Source organism: Leptonychotes weddellii, chromosome 7 (assembly GCF_054177405.1).
Source record: "Leptonychotes weddellii isolate Sample4059 chromosome 7, ASM5417740v2, whole genome shotgun sequence".
NCBI classification, from domain to species: domain Eukaryota; kingdom Metazoa; phylum Chordata; class Mammalia; order Carnivora; family Phocidae; genus Leptonychotes; species Leptonychotes weddellii.
The window spans coordinates 56,831,383-56,854,324 of record NC_138375.1 but is presented as its reverse complement, the minus strand read 5'-3'; the positions used below and the strand labels follow the sequence as shown (position 1 = coordinate 56,854,324).

At 45.6% G+C, this 22,942-nt stretch overlaps 1 protein-coding gene across 4 annotated transcripts; it reads right to left on the bottom strand.

Moving 5' to 3' along the window:
* Nucleotides 1-386: 386 nt before the first annotated feature.
* Nucleotides 387-22,942, bottom strand: BNIP1 (BCL2 interacting protein 1). 4 transcript variants are annotated; one of them, XM_081826338.1, is made up of 7 exons: nucleotides 22,711-22,940; nucleotides 20,520-20,612; nucleotides 18,733-18,824; nucleotides 15,870-15,971; nucleotides 14,953-15,071; nucleotides 13,976-14,028; nucleotides 3,429-11,875 (listed from the first exon to the last, which is right to left on the bottom strand). In XM_081826338.1, exons 1-7 carry the CDS (start codon nucleotides 22,792-22,794, stop codon nucleotides 11,768-11,770), a joined length of 651 nt encoding a protein of 216 aa, XP_081682464.1. In that variant the 5' UTR covers nucleotides 22,795-22,940; the 3' UTR covers nucleotides 3,429-11,767. The 4 variants fall into 4 exon arrangements, 3 of the variants coding, with proteins under 3 accessions (XP_081682465.1, XP_081682464.1, XP_081682463.1); XM_081826339.1 differs by lacking the exons at nucleotides 3,429-11,875; nucleotides 13,976-14,028 and adding an exon at nucleotides 387-547 and having other exon boundaries at nucleotides 22,711-22,942; XM_081826337.1 differs by lacking the exon at nucleotides 13,976-14,028 and having other exon boundaries at nucleotides 22,711-22,927.

Below are 22,942 nucleotides of genomic sequence, written 5' to 3'. Positions count from 1 at the left end.
GCTCTGCTTCTACCAGTTCCATCACTTCAAGACACTAGGGAAGAAAGCCACGTTGAGCGTGTTAAAATATATAAGGAAAAACATTAACCTTGTGAGTGGACTCTTTCAAGTCAGAAGGAACGGGATGTATTTTGGTCAGAGGATTGAGAAAATTCTGGGTCACTAATATCTGCAAATAGCAGAGGTACTGCTCAAAAGCACCTCTGCTGTTTGCTTTCCAGTTTTGGGTTCAGAAAATGGTTAGTTTGGTTTCAGTTGCTGCCACATTCTTCGTAGGCCCTGGGATTACATGGCCGCATTTGTTCCTGAGAAGAGCTGATGGCGATGCCTGTACTTGCTGGGGAGAAGGGTGTGAAGTCAGTGTGACACTGAGTAACATGAGCAGCACGACTGAAAGATGGACATAAATATTATCCTGAAAGCTCACCTTCCTATGTAAGTCCATTTTCCAGAAGGGAGATGTTTGCGATCTCTTTTCTGAGCTGGGGTGAGTAAATGCCCCAGATGGGGGGAAGGTTCCTGAAGGTTCCAGGAAATGCTTTTCTACCTGGGAAAGACAAATGTTAAGGTTGCAAACCTTAAAATGGCTTGCCCAACTGATTCACCATGTCCTGCTTCCATCTTGCTCAGCACAGTGAATTCCAGAGATCAAAAACCTACCATTCTAAAAACCTGCAAACAACCTAAATGCCCAAAAATGGATGCGGGGGCAGGGGGGCAAGTCATCAGGTCATTCACTTCCTCAGTAAATATTTATTGAGTGCCTGTTGTGTGCTAGGGATTATCTTGGGTAGTAGGTTTCAGGTAATTTTTTCCTCTTTGAATTTGTCAGTGTTTTCCAAATTTTCTCACATGACCCTGTATCGCTTTTACCATCAAATGAATCACTTTACCATCAAAAAATGAATGTTCATTCGATAAGGACAATGTCAACCACAGGAACTGATGTTCTGAGGGCAGTCTGGCAGCATGTTCCAGCTATCTACTGCTGTGTGACAAATCACAATACACGGGGGCGCAAAACGACAACACGTGGCCATTGTTATTTTGTCTCATGGTTCTGGGGATCGTGGGGTTCAGCCCAACGTTTCTTCCTTGGGGCCTCTCATGCTCATGCAGTTGCAGTCAGATGGTAGCTGGTGCCGGAGTCATTTTGAAGTCCCCATCATTCCCACGCCTGGCATTTGACGCTGGTTGTCAGCAGAGACCTCAGCTGGGCTCCAACACTAGCAAGTGGCCTCCCTGTTTGGCCTGGGCATCTTCACAGCATGGTGGCTGGGTTCTAAGGGTGAGTGTCCCGAGAGAGAGCCAGATGGATGCTATATTGTTTTATGATCTAGTCTCAGATGTCACACAGCATCATTTCCACTACAGTCTGTTATTAGAAGCACATCATGAAAGTCAGCCCATAGTCAAGGGGAGAGGACTTAGACTACACCTTTTGATGGAAAGAATGTCAAGAAATTTGCAAACATCTTTTAAAGTGATTGCACAGCGGTTTCCTGACCCAAAGTTCCCAGAACCTCCGCAAAGCTCCAACACTACCAGCCATCCTACCTACCACCCCATGAGTCTCTGTCTTGTCCATCTTCTCAGCACCCCTAACCCCACCTTGAACCCTCAGGAAAGAGAAACCAAAGACAGCAGAGGTCTCCACACATACACACACTCTCTCCAAATGTTCTTACAGTGGAACACGAAACCCTTTCCCAAGGTGAACCCTCTCCCCTCACCTCCCCCATGACCTTGCCTACCTTCCTCTCCATTCACCCTCACAGTCTTGAAATGTGCTAAGTTTCTTCACCTTAAATAAGCCCATCCCTCAGAGCCTAGGGTAGGGAGACCATTCAGAAAGTTATTGCGTGGGGTGCCTGGGTGGCTCAATTAAGCATCTGACTCTTGATTGCAGCTCAGGTCATGATCTCAGGATCGTGAGATGGAGATCGAACCCCCGGTCAGGCTCTGCACTGGCCTGGAGCCTACTTAAGATTCCCTCTCTCTCTGCCCCTGACCCCCCTCAAAAAAAAAACCAAAAAGTTATTGCAATAAGCCAGCCCAAGTCCAATTGGGGCAGTAGGAAAAGGGAGAACCATAGGAAAGTTCACTATGGAAAAGAATGGCCACACCCTTGGAGGTGATAATATGGGGATGAAAAAGGGAGTTTTGAACATGACTTTGAGGTTTCCGGTGTCTGCGTTCCATGAATCCTTCCCTAGTATCCTTCTTACTAAATGTGGGAAAGTTCTGTCTTCTTAAATCCCAGAGCAGCGAGTGGTCACATGTCCCACCGAGAAGAGGCTGAGAGGATGACGCCTTGCAAAGAAGAGCAGAGATGGGAGGCAGCACGGGCACAGTGCTAGGACCACGAGTGCTTGGAGTCGGGACTTGTTCAGGACTCAGTCCCAGAGCTGCCCAGGCTCCGACAGCTCTCCTTCAGATCTGGAGCCACTCCAGTGGGTTGCCAGGAAATCCACCCTCTCCTTTAAAACAATTTTTTTTGTGGTAAAATATACATAACACAAAATTTATCATTTTAACCCCTGTTGAGTATACAATTCAGTGGCATTAAACACATTCACACTATTGTATGATCATCACCACCATCCATCTCCAGAACTTTTCCTAAACTGAATCACCCTAAATGGAAACTCCGTCCCCATTAAACACTAAACTGTAACTCCCCATTGTCCCTTCTCATTCTCCCCTCCCCCAACAGCAGCACCCTTCTACTTTGTCACTATGAATTTGACTATAAAAGGTACCTTGTATAAGTGAGATCATACAATATTTGTCCTCTCATGTGTGGCTTATTTCACTTAGTATAATGTCGTCAAAGTATGTCATCCATGTAGTGTGTGGCAGAATTTCATTCCTTTTTAAGGCTTAGTAATATTCCATTGTATGTATAACCATATTTGGTTTACCCATTCATCCATTGATGGGACACCTGGGTTAGTTCCACATTTAGGCTTCTGTGAATAATGCTGCTATGAACATGGGTGTGCAAGTCCACTATCCAGTGCGGATAAACAAACTGTGATATGTCCATATAATAAAGTAGTACTCAACAATAAAAAGGAACTATCGACACATTTAGCAATACAAATGAACCGCAAAATAACTATACTGAGGTAAAAGGTCCATAATCACACCGAGTGAAAAAAGCCACACCCCCCAAATAGTATATATGATATGACCCATTTATAAAATGTGATGAAAAGTACAATCTAGTCTATAGTGATAGAAAGCAGATCAGTAGTCATCTGGAGAAAGTACGGGAGCAATGGCGGCAAACGACTACAAAGGAGCATGTGCTCCCTTCTGCAGCACATATACTAAAGATTACGAAGGGTCACCAGAACATTGTGGGGGGTGCTGAATATGCTCATTACCCTGATTGTGTGGTACACATGACAAACATCATCAAATTATACAGTTTAATTATGTGCAGTTTATTATAAATTATATCTTGATCAACTATTTTTTAAAGTAAAAACAAACAAACCAGGATATACAACATGATCCCATATATGTTGGAGGTAGAAAAGAAGAAAGAAAAAAAGATACAGCATCCACTCCCAAATGTTTCCAGCAATTCTCTCTAGATGAGACTATAAATTAGTATCTTTGGAAGGAGGAGTTTGTGTGGCTTAAATATGTTTTCTAATTTTCCTACAATGAACAGATCTTTCCTAATAAGAGAATCCGCTGTTAAAAGTATGCTTCTTCCTACAGAGGAAATAAGCCGCGCCGTGACCACTACACTGGCAAAAACGCAGCCCAGCTGCTCTTATTTCCTTCAAGGAACCACCTCCTCCCACTTTCCACTCTGCGGTTGGTCCAAGCGGGGCTGATTCCACGCCCATGCTGGCCGTGTGACCAGGGCCTCACCAATCAGGACATCCTGGCCCCCTGGCCACAGGGACTCAGCGAGGGATTTTCAGGAACTCTTAAGGAAAAGGCTCTTTCTTCAGAAACTCCAAGCTAGGTGGATGTAAGTCTGAAGCTGCCCATGGGGAAGGGGGAAACCTGCTACCTGGTCAGAGTCCACCTCAGAAGAAAGCCAAGTGGAGGGAAATAGGGGAGAGACCAAAGGAGACCAGTTTCTAACATCTTTGTTAGAGCACCTGGATCCAGCTGTGTCTAAAGCCACTTACCATTACACAAGCCAGTGAATTCTTTCTTTTGCCTATGTGACTTCCCGTTCCTGAACCTCCAGTGCTGACCAAGCTCAGCAGGCACCCTCACAAAGGGATCTGCTAACCCTGCACCCTCAACTCCTCCATCTCTACCCTCCCCTTTAGATCATTATGGGTTGCTGGGTGGGGTCTGCATGGAGGATGCCTCTGCCCCCAGAACTTTGTTGGCCTCTATTATTCCTACTGTTGGGAGCAGTCCAGAGACTCTTGAGCCTAACTGTCTGGGTTTGAACCCTAGTTCTACCAGTTACTAGCTAACTGTGTGACCATGGGTATGTTTCTGGACCTTTCTGGGTCTCAGCTGCCTCAGCTGGAATAACATTAACTTTTGGTAGAATTCCTGGATTAAGTGAATTAATGCACAGTGCCTGGCACATAGTAAGCACTCAATAAATTTATTAACATCATCACCTCCTGAACACCTCACCAAGCACTGCTTTTGGACCTCATTATAATTGCTTATCATTAATTTTATTTTGACTACCATTTGCTGCTTCTAAGCAGTCTAAAGGAGTTGTCACTTTGTGCTCCCCAGGGCCCCTGTGGCTCCCTTTAGGACACTTACCACCCTCTGGGGTAACTATCTAGCTCTGGCTCTGTCTCCAATAGGCTGTGGGCTCTGCAAGGCAGGGACAATCCTCCTCTTCTGTCCTTAGTGCCCAGCAGAGTGTAGCCAAAGAACACATGCAGTACGAATCTGGAATGGACTGGGGGTGGAGTGGGTTGAGGTCATTTCAGCAAGGCAGCCAGGAGATTGCAGAGTCTAAGAACGCACCTCCCCTCAGTCCTTGAATCCACTGGTGGGCAAACCTGGTCAGGTAGTGGCAGAGAATGCAATGGCAGAGCCATCTCTTGCAAACTAAGAACTCCTTTCTCAGAAACTGTGACATTTCTGTTAGGAGCCCTCCTGTCGTTCATACCAGTCAAGCTGTCAGATTAAAACTGAGTGACCATTTCTTCATTTTCCAGTCCATATTCATTTGTTACTTTATGGATTCATTTTACCCAGGAGCATTCTTTGCCAGTGAACAAGATTGCGGGGGCAGGGAGAGAAGAGCAAAGATTTAATAATAATAAACAGAACATTTTACATTGAGCTAATTCTTCCCATTGACTTTTTTTTTTTTTTTTTGGATGTTTTGAGAAAGATGGCCAATTTTCCACCACCTGCTTTGTCCCATTCAGCTCTCTAGCATCCGAGAAACTCTGCTCCATCCTTGGGCCTGATTCCTTGCCAATCCCAGCATCCTCTTCACCTAACCACCATTTCCCCCAAAATAAAGCTCCAAAGAGAAAAGGGAATGAGGTCATTCCACGTTTTTCTGGTAATAAATGCAATGGCCATCAGGGTGACTGTGAGCTCCACTGTGTGAGTTCTTGGGTGACTTTTGTCCTTTAATCTCCCAGCACCCCTAAGAGGTCAATGCTGTTGGGTATCCCTGTGTTCCAGATGAGGAAACAACAGAGGGGCAATCCCAGCCCAGGGGCATGTGGCCAGGAAGACTACAGTTAGAACCCAGGCCCCTCTGTCACCAAAGGGCAGATTTGGGGCCCTGTGCACTGTAGGGCCGTTGAAAATGCAAGTTGACCAATACCACGGGCCCTGGGGCTCTGCTGTTGGGGACTGGGGTGGGGGGGCGGTTGGTGGGGTAGATAACACCCATCCCCTCCCCTCATCCCAGCCTGCAGCCCTTCATTCCTGACAACTGCTGAGACTCCTGGCTGGTATCTCTTAGATTAGCCCCCAGCTATTTTTATTCTGCCCTTGTTTAGGGAAGAAACACAGGTTGGGCAAACCCTCAGGCAGGGCCCCAGGGGAGACCACCATTAGTCAAGGAAGAAAAGGAAGCTTATTTTACATTTTAACTATCTTTTTTTTTTAACTATCTTTTTTTCCTTAGAAAAATATCCAAATTGGGTCACCCTGCCAAATTGCCTCCAGCAGAGCCTTCTGACCTCCTAAATTCACTAACACAATGTATCTGCCTTCCTTCAGAACAATATTGACCGTTGAATGAAGTCTCATCTCTTGGGCTGGTGGCAAGAGGTGTGAAGCAGATGGGCCTGGTGAAGGGAAAAGGAAGCCCGGGAGGGGAAATGAGGTGTGTCAGGGAAGACAGGGAAGCTGGAGAAGAACCAGGCCCGCCTGGGAGGGAGAGGTCCCTCCCGAAGTGGAGGAGTCTCAGAAACAGAGACATGTGAATGGAAATGCTAGAAGGTTGGAGATGATAGAGATCTGGACCTCACCTGAGAGTCTGTCATGGAGACAGAAATTTGAAATTATTGATAGTTATTCTCTAGATGATTGTTAAACTGGGCTGGGGGGTGGTGGATAAGGATGACCTTGCCTGTGAGGGAATACATAGAAGGAGAAGAGGGAAGAAGCTCTGGTAAGCCAGCACTTAAGGCTGAAGAGAAGATGAAGAAAGAAGAGTGAGCAGGAGTTGCCAGAGAACAAGAGGAAAACCTAGAGTGTGGTATCACAGAAACAGGTTTCTGGGAGGAACAATGCCCACCATGGTCAACAACTGCTAAGGATGAGGTAGGTGGGGCAGACATCCTTCAGATGAACAGCCCGGAGGTAACTGATGACCCCAGGGAGGCTTGTTTATGAGAGAGTGGGACCGTCGCAGCAATAAGACTTAAGTGGGCCGGGAAGTGGGTGATGAGGACACAGACCGTGTCACAGAAGTTGAGCAGTAAAGGGGAGAAGACAGAGCAGGGCTCAAGGGGGAAGGCACAACCTTCCCCGTCCTGTCACAGAGGAATGCTCCCTCCCTCCACAGGTCCCCTACGGCAGCCAGTGCACGGGCACCACTGTCATTCTGTGCTGTCCTAAAAGGCAAGGGGGAACTGCATTTATGTGCAGTCCTCAGGGATCTCGCACACAGCCGGAACTCAACAAACAGTAGATGCTTTTGATGATGGGAGTGACGATGACAACGATGAAGACAAGGATGAAAAACACAGACTCTTGTAGATCAGAAAGTCTCCTATTTGGGGGATTAAAAGAACAGACTCCCTAAAAAGTCTCACTGGTAACCGTGGCTCGGTCTCTGGGCATTCCTCCTTAGTCTCATGTGCTGGCTCCTCTTTTTTGTCGTGAGTTCTTCTTTATCTATACTCAAATCTCTGGGCGAGCTCATCTAACCTCATGGCTTTAAATCCCATCTATGTGCCCTCTTTCAAATTTATACCATGAGCCCTGACTGCTCTCCCAAACCCCAGACTCACACATAACCACCTGTGTACCTGGCATCTTGACTAGGGGGTCTAATTAGACATCTCAAGTCCAACATGGCCAAAACCCAACTCCTGATCTTTTCCTCCTTTAGTTACGTAGGCCAAGAATTTCATAGTTTTGGAGTGCCTGGCTGGCTCACTTGGTAGAGCATGCGGCTCTTGATCTCAGGGTTGTGAGTTCAAGCCCCATGTTGGGTGTACAGATTACTTAAAAATAAAAGGACATTTTAAAAAAAGGAATTTCCTAGTTTTGGCTCTCATTCCTTCAAGAATGATACCCATTCCTTCAAGAAACCTTATCCTATTGGTTCTATCTTCAAAATATATCCAGAATATGACTACTTCTCACCACCTCTACTGCTCAGCCAGGTATAAGCCACTGTCAATCTGCTACCTGGACATCTGCAATGGTCCTCCCAACTGGCCACCCTGCTCTGTACTTGTCTTGTTCACTTTGTTATCAACACGTAGGTCATATCAAGTCACTCCTCTGCTCCAGTGGCTCCCCATGTTCCTCAAAGTACAAGCTCAATCATTCCAATGACCTACAAGGTTTCTCATGATTTTGTTCCCACTCTGATGTCCTGTGCTACTTCTCTACTACTCCTCACACTGTGCTCTAACCACACTAGCTTCCTTGCTATTCCCCCATCAGTCATGCTCCAGTGCATGCATGGATGCATTTCCGATGTATGGGTTTTTTCCCCACACCAACAATCAGTTCTAGCTGGGTGTCCTATAATTCAACTCAATTCGGACACTACCCACACGGTCATCAGATCCCACAGGTTAAAGGCTCAATCCCACAAAACTGCGACCCCACCCCTCACCCCCATTTCAGCTGCCCATCACAAGTCTAGATTGTCACAGGGGCTTCTGACTAGCAGGCCACAGATGGGAGATTCCCATGAGCACCTCCTCCTCAGGTTTGATTAATTCGCTAAAGAGGTTCACAGAAATGAAGGAAACATTTTACTTACTAGATTGCCAATTTATTACAAGAGGATATAATTCAGGAACAGACAGATGAAAGAGATGCCAGGGAAAGGCATGAGGAAAGAACGCAAAGCTTCCGTGCCCTCTCCAAGTGCACCACCCTCCCTCAATCTCCACGTGCTCACCAACCCAGATCTCTGAATCCAGTCCTTCTGTTTTTTTGTTTTAAAGATTTTATTTATTTATTTGATAGAGAGAGGCAACACAAGTAGGGGGAGTCGGAGAGGGAGAAGCAGGCTTCCCGCCGAGCAGGGAGCCCGATGTGGGGCTCGATCCCAGGACCCTGGGATCATGACCTGAGCTGAAGGCAGACGCTTAACGACTGAGCCACCCAGGCGCCCCTCCTTTTGGGTTCTGTGGAGGCTTCATTACACAGGCATGACTGATTAAATCACTGGCCACTGGTGACAGAACTCAATCTCCAGCCCCCTCCCCTCCTCTGAGGCCCACTGGCAACCAGTCCCATCCTTAGTGCTTTCCAAAAGTTGCCTCATGAAGGTAACAAAAGAAACCTTTATCACTCTCATTGTAGGAAAGTCCAAGGGCTTTAGCAGCTCTGTGCCAGGACCAGGGACACCAAATATATATTTCTGACGATAAATCACAGTATCGCAGATGCTCCCACTGTAGGCCTTTGCACTAGCTCTAGCTGGCCCCTGTGTGGAACCCTCCTCCCTCAGCAGTCCACATGGCTATGGTGTCTCCATCCTCAACAGGCCTTTGCTCAGATCTTATCTCCTCAACGAGGCCAGCTCTGACCACCCTACTTAATACCGCAAACCTATCCCCTCACCTATATTCCAGATCTCCATTAGCCAGCTTCACTTTTCCCTAAGACGCTTATTTCCTAACAGAATGAATGACTTATTTAGTATCTTAATTGTTTATCATCTGGCCACCCTCCGCCACATATTATAAGTTCCATGACAACAGGGAATCTTTGTTTCGTTCACTGAGTGTACCTAACACAGTGCCTGGTACAAAGTAGGTCCTCAGTAAATACTTGAATGAACGACCTCTTGACAGATGCTCTGTCCTTTTAGCTCCTTGACCTTCATCTAAGCAAAATGTAGAATACAAGTTTACGTTACTGTTAACAGTGAGAATTAAAATCATTTATGAAACATCTCCCAAAAACTATATAGGTGGACTTTGTACATTTGTATGGCTTTTTTTTTAAAGTCTGGTATCTGAAAAAAAAAAAAAATCCGTAAGAACATTCCATGTGGACTGATGGAGAGTCCTAAACACAGCAAGATCACAGAACAAATGTGAACACTGCCCCCTCACGGATGAACATGGCGCTGGCTGCTTCTGCCCAGCCAGCCCACCTGGGGATCATTTTGAATCCCGGTGGCTGGCTGACTGGGGCTGCAAGATATAATGCTATTGATGACACTTCAAATTCAACCTATTTGCAGAAGGAAACAAGTTAAAGAAGAATAAAGTCAAAGGGAGATTTTTTTAAGGAGTACAGAGCCCACACATTCCCATATTGTAAGGAGGATGTTGACAATTAGTGGGAAGTAGTAAAGAAAAATGTTAAGACAAGAAAATCCTAAATTGATAACATCCATCTGCTGCACTTACAGCTGGAATCTGAGTGGGAATTTCCCATCTGTGCTTTATTCTCAGCTTTAACTTGACTATAAATAAGACACATGCATACACATTTTGCACTGAGTGTCTTCTCAGTCCAGAAATTGTTTAAGAACGATATATATATGGAAGTGTGTGTGTACAAGTACACACACACACACTTTAACTTAGAACCTGTTCATTAAACTACTCAGTCTGAGGTGTGCAGCCAATCTCTTACACACTTGGTCCCATGACAATCCGGACTTTGTAACTGAAGCCGTAACTGTTCACACCCTCCCTCTGCTCAAGCTGATCTAACAACTTCCGACGCCCAGGCCAGCTTTCATTAAAGCCTGTTCGCTGCAGGAAACCTCAGGGCCCAGAGTCCTGGAGGGGGCCCCATTTGGGAAGCCCACTGTCCAGTCAGACAGAAGCTGCACTTGTTACTGTACATTCTTGTTTGATTCTCATATTGACTCTACAAATGACTATATGGACTATCACCCCCACTTTACAGGTGGGGAAACTGAGGCTCAGTGACAAAAGGTAACTTGCCCATGGTCACATGGTCCCTTAGTAGTAGAGCCAAGGCTCAAAACCAAGGTTCAAAGTCCATGTTCTTTCCACTTTCCCCTCTGCCTCCACATTACACCTCCCAGGGCCTCTGGGGCTATAAATAGTGGGGAGGCTGGGATTTCATGAGGCCAGCCAGGCCTACAGCACAAGGAGACACTAACATCTCCCAGCCTGAGCCCCAGTATCCCCTAGGCCTCAACAGAACTCAGGCCCAGACAGGCCTCAGCTTATCACTAGGCTTGCTCTCATGGTTATATTTAGCTCTGGACCTCAAAGAGAAAGATGTGGGCCAGCCCCCAAGACACGGCACACCCCCAGGCCAGGCCCACCACTGTACACAGAAAGAGAAGGATGTCTGCCTGAGCCTTTTCAGATGTGGTGTCAGCCACCTCCCATGGGGGCTTTTTGTAACTTGCTTTATTAGAGCCTATGAGATCTTGTTCTTCTTGCTCCCTGAGGGAGGAACCACAGCTGCTTTACCAAGTATTTGTAACGGTCAGCAACGTCTATAAGACATTGCATGTGGCTGTTGCTTAATAATCCTTTGTTGAATGAACAAATAAATGGTCTAAGTTGATGTTCTAGAAATCTGGACATCAAAAACAGGTCACAAATTCCCAGAAGGATACCTTATAAATCCACATGCATTTCATTCTATTAAATAGAGTCAAGTTTATTCAAGGAATGGGCCTGAGTTTTCCTTATCCTTCTTCTCCCCACTTCTCTCTTCCTTCCACCAGATCTGGCATTAAGGCTACAGCAGGAGAAGGGGAGAGAGGAGGATCCAATCCTGAAGGCTGGCCTCTGCATGCCCCATGTGACAGCCACACGCACTGTGTGATGGCTCCTGGAGTCCCTGTGTCCTGCAGGTATCCTGATGACAGGCCTCCCCTTGCTCTACTCGCCCTTTATAGGCCAACCAGCTGCCTACAGAAAGCTGGGGGGCTGGGTCTGCAATCCACCTGCTGAGCAAGTGGAACAGTCTGCAGAGGTGTGCACTGGTTTGGCAGCCGGGGCCAAACCTCAGGAGCATGGACAGATCCTGACACGAGCTTAAAGGGCAAAAGCTGGTAATTCCAGATCTTACAAAAATGGAAAGAGCCGCTTTTTTACAATATAGAGGACCGTAGCAAGGAAAAGGGCCAGGGCAAGGAAAATGAGAAGCTTGTCCGTCAGCTCTCGGCGATTATATTTTGTGATAAGCTTCCGTCCCAACTGGATGGTCCCTGACATGGACTTAAACTCTTCATTTGCATCCAGGATAGTCCGGGAAGAATTGGCTGAAACAAAAGAGGGAGGGAGCCTGACTCAGAGACTGTAGAGCACCAAATCCAAAGACTTTGCTCTGCTGGCTGGGTTACCAGCAAATAACACTGCACTTTGCAGCAAGTTCCCCTCGGCCATAAGCAAAGATGTGAGCAGAGACAACCAGAGGAGCAACGAACAAGGATATTATAAGGAAAGTACCTCCCTAGGTCCTATTCAGCTCAGAGTGATGTGGTTTGTTTATATACAATGTCACAGGGCCACAACTAGGCGTTCTCCAATGTGAATATCACCAGGGAAAAAAGAATAGAGTTCCTTTACTGACCATGGATCTCAGTTTTCCAAAGCAGGCAAGTGCTGGTGAGAAGAACTACCAGCCCCAAAATGAACCCGGGTGATTATGACCAGGCACTATGAGGTCTTTTGGGGGGGCAGAAGCTAGGAGTTACCAAGACTTTCCACCTGAAGTGCACCCTGCCCGGACCCCTGAGAGTCAGATCTGCTCTTGGTGGGATCCTAACAAGTTGGGCTGGCCCTGCCACCAGCCCCCACACACGTCAGTTCTTCAGTCCTGGGACACTGCTGTAGCTTTAAAGATGTCACACCTTGCTCTGACCACTGTATGAACTCTAAGGGGAGGTACCTGTGCCTAGGAGTCAAATGTACTTCTGAGTATGGGTATTTGAGCCTGACACTTGGGTAAGAAGGTCTGCCTGGCAAGATTCTCCCCCAAAGCCTAACATCATCAGAACATCCAAAGAATAAAACGTGCTGTTAAGTGGAAAAGTGAGGTGTGAAAGAGCGTATGTGAAAATTTCCATTTATGTAAAAGAGAGGGGGATAAACAATATTTAATTTGCTTGTGCTATACGTGCTTGGAGGAGCTCAGGAGGATATAAAAGAAACTGGTAACAGTGGTTGCCCTTGGGGAGTAGACCTGATGGCCAGAGGTCAGAGGGAGGTCAGAAGAGAGAGCTATCTTTTTACGTCTCTCCTGTACTGTCCAATATGGCAGCCCCTAGACACAGATGGCACTTGAGCATGCATATGTGGCTAAACCAAACTGAGATGTCCCTAGGTGTAAAATACATACATGATTTCCAAGGCTTAGTATGAGAAAAAGGAAGGTAAAATATCTCAATAGTTTTTGATATTACATATTGAAATGGAAATATTTTATATGTATTGGGTTAAACAGATTCACAGGTTTCTTTTTACCTTTTTTAATGTGCCTACTAGAAAATTTAAAGTTAAATATGTGGCTCACATTCTATTTCTATTGGACAATGCATGCCTAGAGGTTTTTTTCTTAACCATGTAATGCATATTACTTTTTCCTAAAATTAAAAGTCAATAAGTAAGTAAAAGAAATTACCAGAGGTAACAGAGCAGCATTTATATAAAGACAGATGAAGGGGAAAAATAAACACTCAGACAACAAAAATCCCTCTCTTGGCCCTTTCTCCATGCCTACCTCCATCCCAAAAACCTAAGTAAGAGTCAGTTCAAAAAAATCTAACAGGCCTTTCTTTTTAAACTTGATGTGATAGAGAATTTTAAAGCATCACCAAAGTAGACAGAATAGTATCATGAAATGCCCTATGCCCATCACCCATACCCAAGAACCACCAACTCCCTGGCGCTCCTGTTCCCATACTACCCCACCCAATTCCAGCAAATTCCAGACATTATATCCCTTATATGCTTTTTTAAAAAAAACATGTAGCCCTATTAGGCTCTTAAATCAAGATGAATTTGTGAGCTCTAAGGGAAGGATTAAGAATTGCATTCTTCTTTCTTCAATAGTTTTCTCTAATGGGCCCTAAGAACAGCCCTCAACACACCAGAAGCCATCAGCATCTGTGCACCCTCCTCACCACTTAACGATCTCATCTGTTTCTGATGTGTGTATAAACTGTGTGTGGGGGGAGGCGTCCTGTCACCTGCATCAAAGCAGAAAAGCCCTCCACTCAAAGGCCAGGTGGCTTCCTATTTTGCACACTCTCCCAGGTCTCTCCCAAGGCTTGAGCCCCGCCCCCAGCACGCATGTAGCGGACGTGACTGGCTGGTTCTGAGCCTAAATGCCCAGATAAGTTTCAAACACAGGGACTGACCTTGGGGACAAGTTGCTTGCTTTGCTTTTCCTTCCTCCTGTTTGAATAGTGCACTGAAAAAAAAGTGGCTCAAAATTATGCATACTTTTTAAGAGTGATAATAGTATTGTGGTTTGGTTTTGTTTGTTTTTTGTTTCAAGAGTCTCTTATCTTTTAGAGAGACATATTGAGATATTTTTAGATGATGTCTGTGATTTGCTTTGAAATAATCCAGATGGAGGCCCAGGAAGGGCGGAGCTGAAACGAGACTGGCCATGAGCTGACAAGTGCATACCACACTCTCTGCTTTAGTCTCTGTGAAATCTTCCAAAACTGTCTCAAACAGTAAACTCTCTCCTTGTTTTCCTATACAAAGGACCCTGAAGAGGGCCAATTCTCTTCTACATTACAAGGGAGACACCATGGGAAAGCTGCTAGAGAAACCAGATGCTCAAGTGGCTTCTTTTGTGGCCTCTGATGGTATCTTTTAAAAGGAGCTCATGTAAAAATAACACTGGAGAGTATAATCGTAAGCTGAGGCCCTAGCAGACCAACCAGCAGCCAATATACTAAACATCTCCTCAAGCAATGATTCCCCAACCTGCCTGGCCACATGGGTCCACAGAACTCCAGAGAAAAAAACAGACTGCCAGGCCCCTCCCCCAGCCCTACTGGCACCCACTCTCCAGGAGAAGGCCTGGGGATCTCTACTTTTCACAGGAGACCCTGGGAGTGCTTCTGCTGGGGAAACATTTTGACAGGGGTGTGTAGATCTTCTTAGTACAACAATAAAAACCAAAAAGAGAAGTAAGAGCGACACATCCCACTCTAGGCAACACCACACTGTCGAAGAACTGAGGAGCCACACAAGTCAGTAAGCTTGGAGATGAGGGTAGGGAGAGGGGGCAAAGGTGGAAGAGCCTGGCGGCAGGTGCCAGGGCAAGGGCTCTGGGGCTGGTGTCTCTGGGAGAAGCTTCTAACTCCAGGTCCGGCTTTACCTAGAGTCTGCATGGCTTCCTCGCTCTGCTGGACCTGCTGGGACATCATCCTGCTGATCCCCATGAGGCTCTCCGTGATGGCACTGGACGTCTGGGCCAGGCTCTCTTTGGTGGTTTTCCTAAAAGTCCAGAGTGGGAGGAGGCATGTCAACAAAAGCCTGGCTGCAAGAAAATCCCATCTTCAAATGAGATCCCATTTTTTTAATCTATCAAAATGAAATCGATTTCAGTATCAATGATCATAGTCAGCACCGGCAAGGGTATGCTGACACCACACTCCTGAAGACTCCTAGCAGGAACGCAAACTGCTGCTACCTTCTGTAAAGCAATCTGGCAATACGTATTAGGAGCCTTAGAAACATTTAGGCCTTTGGCCCAATAATCTCATCCCTGGGAAACTCTCCAAAGGAAATATCCAAAATGTGGACAAAGTCTTGTGTCCTAAGATGTGGCCTTGTGTATTATTTACAGTACGGACAAACTAGAAATGTAAACACCCACAAACAGGGGATTAGCTAATACAGGGGAATACTATGTACTCTTAAACCTTTGTTTAAAGAGTTTCTAAAGCAACAAGCAAGTATTTGTGCTATAATGCTATGTGAAGAACAGCAGGGCGCTAAGTTTTATATACAGTATGATTCAGACTTCGTGAAAAAAAATGGTGGGAGGAGGCAATGTATCCAAATGTGTACAACACAATGACAGTATGGTTTCATTTTGTCATTAATATTTTTATTTTACCAATTTATTACAAGTAAGCATGTATTTTCTTTCATACTTTAAAAAATATTACCTATATAATAAAGTACCAGTTTTACATTGAAAACAAGAAGGGGTTCCTTACGTGGGTTTTGCACCTTGCCAATTGCTATCTGTTCTAACATCAGGGCCCAGAAAGACAAAAAGACAGATACCTTTGCCTTAAGAGGTCTCCTCCCTGGAGAAGTTCTGCTTTCTCTAGATTGTCGATAGCAATTTTGCAAGTGAGATTAGCCTTCCTCCATGAGGTCTGATTGCTGGAATCAAAAGGGTCTTGCATGAGTTTCTGTCAGATCAAGTCACAGCAGTTCTTCCTTCTGGCACGGGAGTGATGGGGAAGGCCACCCAGGAGTGGCCCACAGTGTCCATCTCCACCACCCGCCATTTCCACCTCTTGGTTGCCCCAGCAACTGTTCCAGCTCAGGCCACAACACCTCTGGTCTGGACCCTGGAGGCTGCCTCTGGGACGTTCTCCTACTGCCCTACTGCCTGTAGCTGTCCCTCTCCCTCCAGGGCAGCCAGAGGGAGCAGTCTGGCCACAGCACTTCTGTGCTGACAGCCCGCAATGGCTTCAGACTTCAAACTCGCTGTGGGCGCACAAGGCCCTCTTCTGTCAAGTTATCTCTAACATTTTCCTGCTCTTTGCCTTGTGTACTGGTTGGTTCCATTTCTTGAGAACCATGTCTTACTCATTTCTGGATCACCAGTATCTAGAACAACAGTTTCTGGCCCATTAGCCAATCAATAGGTATTATGAGAAGTAGAAAAATCATAGAAAGGCAGTTTTCCTCAATATTTCTTTTCTTTTGAAAGTTTTATTTAAGTTTTTTGTTTGTTTTTTTTGAGAGCACGCCTGAGAGTGAGAGAGCAGGGGGAGAGGCAGAGGGAGAGAGAGAAAAAAATCTCAAGCAGGCTCCATGCTCAGTGCAGAGCCTGACACAGGGCTTGATCCCAGGACCCTGGGATCATGACCTGAGTCAAAATCAAGATTTGGACGCTCAACCGACTGAGCCAACCAGGCGCCCCTAGGTTTTTATTTAAATTCCAGTCGGATAACATACAGTGTAATATTAGTTTCAGGTGTACAATATAGTGATTCAGCACTTTGGTTTTGCTCAATATTTCTTTAAGATTTGCTGTTCTTTACACACCCAGAACAATCATGAACAAGATAAACACAATGTATTAGCAGGGCCCAGTTTGATGTGATTTATTTACATTCTTTGCTCGATCTCCCTTATGAGAGACACTTCAAATTTGGTGAACAGCTCCCTGGGGTTCGCAGTGCAGCTTTTGTCAATGGACTATACAAATGTTAGGGCGCCTGGGTGGCTCAGATGGTTAAGCGTCTGCCTTCGGCTCAGGTCATGATCCCAGGGTCCTGGGGATCGAGTCCCGCATCGGGCTCCCTGCTCAGTGCAGAGCCTGCTTCTCCTTCTCCCTCTGCCATTCCCTCTGCTTGTGCTCTTCTATCTCTCTGTCAAATAAATAAATAAAATCTTTAAAAAAAAAAACAAAAACAAATGTTAATTGGGCCCCTCAGAGAAGCAAACTCAAGCACTAGAACTCTTAGGCAGCTGGCTCACATCAACTGTGCTAACCCCTGAGGTATTTACGAAGTCAAACACAGGGCACGTGAACTGATAGGGTGTTTTTCTAAGAGCACCTCTGTGCTGCCACCGGAACAGCATCTACTATGCCACTTCGCACCTGATATTTAAAAAGAATCAATTACATTTTCGAACTATTAGCAAGAGGGTTCTGCTGGGCCTTGTGACACAGAGATAAGTGAGCCACAGTGGCTGTCCTCAAGGGGCTCACATTTATTGGGGAGAAAGACAAGCAAACAAATATTTGCTGAACGGTGTGATAAGCACGATAACCCAGGCAAGCACAACCAGCTTTCACACACAACTGCCGAAGTATTCATTTATTGTTTTCTCTCTCTCCCCTGTAACTCCACATCATGAATGGCCATTCTCAACTTTAAACCCATGCTCAGCCCATCTTATCTGGTGTAACTTACTATACTTTATACAAGGGGTCCTCCTGACTCAGTGTTCATAATCTGAGTATCCTTGGTGGCCGAGGGAAGCAAACGCCATCACGACACAAAATATTATGACTGAGCCACGCACTTTAACACTGGTCGCCACTCACACATCCCTCCCTACTTACACTAACTAGCCTCCACCATGCCCACATCTTCGTCAGTCTCCTCCTGTAGCTGGGTGTTATAAACACAGCTGCTGTCAGCAAGGATGACGCTGGAGAATTATTCAAATCAGAAGCAAAACCACAGACAAAAACAGGTGTGGCAGAATTAGAGCAATTAACAAGGATGAAGGGAACACCCAGGAGGATGATGATTAGCAGGGGCTTCAAAAGAGAATGACCTGGCTACCAGAAGATTGGGAGAGTTGATGGAGCCCTCAAGTATTTTTGCCACGACAAACCTCTTTATGACTATGATACAAAAGTCAAATGTGAAGGGACAGGTACTGTTTCATGCCATCAGACAATTTTGTTGGCAAGTCCCCCAACTCAATACCCAGAAATAGCACATACTTCAATTATATAATCAAAGGTTAGCACACAGCTACAACGATAACCACCATTTTATTTAACATAACATAACCTTATTTACATTTTGGGGGGTTTTATTTTTTAAGATAAAGTCTCATTCAAAGCTTTCTAAATTTTGGTCCATCTTAAGTAGGACTTTCTCTGGTAACAATTACGCTTAAAGAAAAAGGACCCTGTATTATAAAAGCAACCATTTTTTGGTTTTGTCTTAAAAATATAAAATACAGTATAATGGTAAATATGCTTTTGTAAACTATACACAATTTGACCTACCAACAACCCCTGCTGGCCCCTGCTTTGAGAACTACTGATCTAGAGAGGACATTCAGTCTGTGTATAAATGACACAATTAAATCATTAAGCCAGGTTTGTTAAGCAAACCCTTGTACAAGCCTCCCAGGGAGCAAGTGACCCAGCACAGGCCTCACCTACCTGAGCATCTGCTTTTTGTGATTCTCCACTTCCTGGAGCAGAGCTTGCTTCTCCGACTCTTTGTCTTGCTCTTTAGCTGACTGCTCAAGCTCCTTTGGGGGAAAAGAGCGCTATATTAAAATGATTTTAAAAGCCAATATAAAAACCAAAGAGCACTTCTCTTCTAGGCAGGTTATACAATAGCACTTGAAAACCCTCCTAAAAGAGAACACTTAGGAATGCCAGGTAACAGAGAACAAACATCCTTATAAATATACAACTGACTTGCAAGAAAGTAGAGATAATCCCCAGGGCCCCAAGGAGAGAAGGGAACTAAGAGACAGAGCGGTCAACCTGTGAGTGATGCATGGCTGCCCTGGAATGGGAGATTCACTCCTATAATCTAGGGCACGCCTGGAATGAAAGGGAATAAAAAATTACTAAAGAGGAGCCCCCTGGTCCCACTTGGAGATATCATGGAAATATCAAACTGCTACACGTCTAAATGCTCACTCTCAATCCCTGTACCTATTTCATTATTGACTGGTAGCAAACAATTTGAAGGTTTCACTGTGTGCCCATATTTTTTTTTTTTTTAAAGATTTTATTTATTTGACAGAGAGAGATAGTGAGAGCAGGAACACAAGCAGGGTGAGTGGGAGAGGGAGAAGCAGGCTTCCTGCTGAGCAGGGAGCCCGATGAGGGGCTCGATCCCAGGACCCTGGGATCATGACCTGAGCCAAAGGCAGGTGCTTAACGACTGAGCCACCCAGGCGCCCCACTATGTGCCCATATTTACAAACATACATTCATATATATATATATATGAAAGTAATAGCCTTTCAAAAATAAAAAATTAAATGATTAAATCAGTGCTAGAAATGGAGGCAAAAAGATCAGCTAGGTTCAGTGACATTGTTAAAATTCTAAAGTGAATTTTTATGACAAAAACTGCTTATTTTCACAACTGCCTTGAAAATTCCTTAGGAAGGCAACACACAGGACCCAGACATACTATTTCTGAATAGCCAGTTTTTCTTCCAGCTTTGGAAACAGACTGTCTTCTGTTAAACAACAAGGTTGTTGGCTGGCATCTGGGGCCACATCACAGGAAAAGCACAGGTCTTTAAATCCCAGGACCACAAGCAGTGAGACCGGGTGCCCCCAGACCCACTCAGGGATGGGCAGATCCACGCACCCATCTTATTCTCACTAGGGCACAGCAGCAGAAACAGGCTATGCAAATGGATACTTCTCACTCCAGGGGTTTTATTTATTTATTTTTTTTAAAGATTTTATTTATTTATTTGAGAGAGAGAGAATGAGAGAGAGCACAAGAGGGGGGAGGGTCAGAGGGAGAAGCAGACTCCCTGCTGAGCAGGGAGCCCGATGCGGGACTCGATCCTGAGACTCCAGGATCATGACCTGAGCCGAAGGCAGTCGCTTAACCAACTGAGCCACCCAGGCGCCCACTCCGGTGGTTTTTGAGAGAGCACATACACCTTAGTTGGATTCAGGAGTGCTATATGTGCATATGAAGTGATTGGAGACCTCAGAAACAGGGAGGAAGACGCTAGGCAAAGCAGAGCATGAAAAAAACCCCAGGAGACACTGACAATACATTCAAAAGTTCCTTACTTTTACCTTGAGAGCATGGTAGTACAGTTACCCTCACTGTCCAAACGTTTACTAAAAAAAACAAAACAAAACAAAAAAACCTGGACAGCTCTCAAGCGGAGGTTACTCCCAAGACGGAGCCTCCTCATTGTTACCCAATCTCCCCACACCTCAGCTCTGCAGCTACTCACCTGTATCCTGTGCCGCAACTGCTGAAACTTCTCTTTCACTTTAGTATTCAGTTCAGTAAGTGCACTTAATGGTCCTGAACAATCTCGAATATCCTAGGAGACATCGAAGAGGTGAGAGGGCCTTTCTCGAGGCAATGAATGAAATGATACCATCTGTACAATGACAGAATTGGCTTAGACCACAACTAAGGCTGGCCTACTGACTATAATTCATCCTGATCTTTGCGGCTTACCTCTGCAACACAAGCAAAAACATTATCATTTACATTTCTCTCATACCTCTTTAATTTTGAGCATGTAATATAAAAGCATAAAAAGAAACACAACTGTCTTGACTTACTAGTTCCTAAAGTTTAACAAAACGCCACCTGGTCGGTATAAAAAGGCTTAAAGCAGCTTGTATGTCCAACAAGAATGGACATCCAAAAGTGATACTTTAACTTTAGATCTTTCCAACTTGCAAACTCAATTCCTGGCATCATAGGAAAAGGACAAGGTTAACTTCAATCTGATTTTACAAACCATCTGTTATAAATCACACTGTTTATAGACATGTCCAAGAGTCAATTTAGAATTTGTTTCTGGACATTCAGAATTACTGGGGTCAGGTTTTAGAGCAGGCCCTAGAGCCAGAGTATGTGGATTCAAATTCTGGCTGTAGCAATTTACTGACTGTGTAACAAAAAGTCACTTGAGTTCTCTGTGTCTCAGTTTCCTCATCACACTGCCTACCACATAGACCATATATGTATGTAAAGCATGTTGCAGAGGGGCTGGAACACAGTAAGAGTGCAGTAAATCTAGATATAATCAATCTTTCTCATTAGCAGCCATGAGAACCCAAATATGAGAGAGTACAAAAGGGGACTTAAGCAATTTAGATTAGGTAAATAGGCAATTTTATTTGTATGAATCCTAAATTTGTTTTTCTAGACTCATCCCAGAAGTTTTGCAATGTGTATGGAGAAGAAGTGAAGTTGAAGAAGTCTAAATGCTTGCATCAAGTTTCCTCACTTGTTCTCTGGCTTACTCGCTAAATCACACCCCCTTGTACCATGATAAGGCACTACTTTGGTTTATTCTGCATCTGGTTTCTATGGGAAGTCCTACTTTCCTTCACTTTTTGCCACAGCTAGTTGCAAACTCTCAGTCTACATCTAGTGTGTACTAACATTTGTTGGAAAGGGAAATGACTTGCCTAAAACCAAGGTTTAAAACTCCTAGTTTCTTTTTGCTAAATTCAAGGAACCATTTCTACATTCCTTTTTTTTTTTTTTTAAAGATTTTATTTATTTATTCATAAGAGACAGAGAGAGAGAGAGAGAGAGAGAGAGAGAGAAGCAGGCTCCCAAGGAGCAGGGAGCCCGATGTGGGACTCGATCCCAGGACCCTGGGATCATGACCTGAGCCGAAGGCAGACGCTTAACCATCTGAGCCACCCAGGCACCCCATTTCTACATTCCTAACTCTTGCCTATGTCAATTGGTTATTGCTCTGCTGCCTTCTGCCCTTAAATGGCTTAAGGCAAAGCATCTCAATTACCCCATCTGTTAAACGAAGTTGTAGATACTCCTTAAGTCCCTCTCTAGGCTGACCTTCCCCGTCAGGCCGCAGTTTTGCCACCATCTGCCCTCTGATTCAGGCCTTGGCACTTTACCCGATTTCCTCACTTACAAAGTCACAACTACAGTCTAAGTTAAGTTCATTTCACCGGGTGCTTCCCGTGTCAGGCGGCCTTTGGTACCACGGGACACCGCACCCAGACTAGCTGCCCAGGAGGGGGCGGGGCTAATGCCCCTCAGGGCGCCACCAAATGGTGGGGAGGGCGGTGTCAGAAGGCGGGGCCAACCAGGGTGACAGGTATGTTGTGTGGCGGTCCCAGTCGATAAGTGTGCCCGGGAGGGGCCAATGGGGGCCACAAAGGGGCAGCCTGGTCAGGGACCAGGGAACATGGGAGTGTCCAGAAGAGGGCAAGACGACAGCAAGTGGATGAAGGATCAGGGCCAACGGTCAAGGAAACGGGACCAAAGGGGGACCACAACGGGGTAGCCGGCCATGGGGCGGGACCAACGACCTCAGGGACTTGACCAAGTGGGGAAAGCTCGGGAGTGAGACCGCCAAGCTCACAGGAAGCCAGCGGAACCTGGGTTTAAGGCTGCTGGAGCCCGGCAGGGGTCCCGGGAATTAGTACCTGGATAAGCGCCTTCACCTCCAGGTCGAATTTGATAATCTCTTGGTTACAGATACGGACGTGGACATCTTGGGAGGCCGCCATGTTGAGGACGCAGGCTACGGGAAGCGGGGGTGCCCAAATTTAAGCGCGTTTCCGCGCGCGTTCCTTCCGTGCCCGGGCTTTCGGCAGCGCCCTCTAGAGACCGGCCTGAGGCGAGCGAGGGGAGAGGCGGCAAGTCCTAGGGACTTCT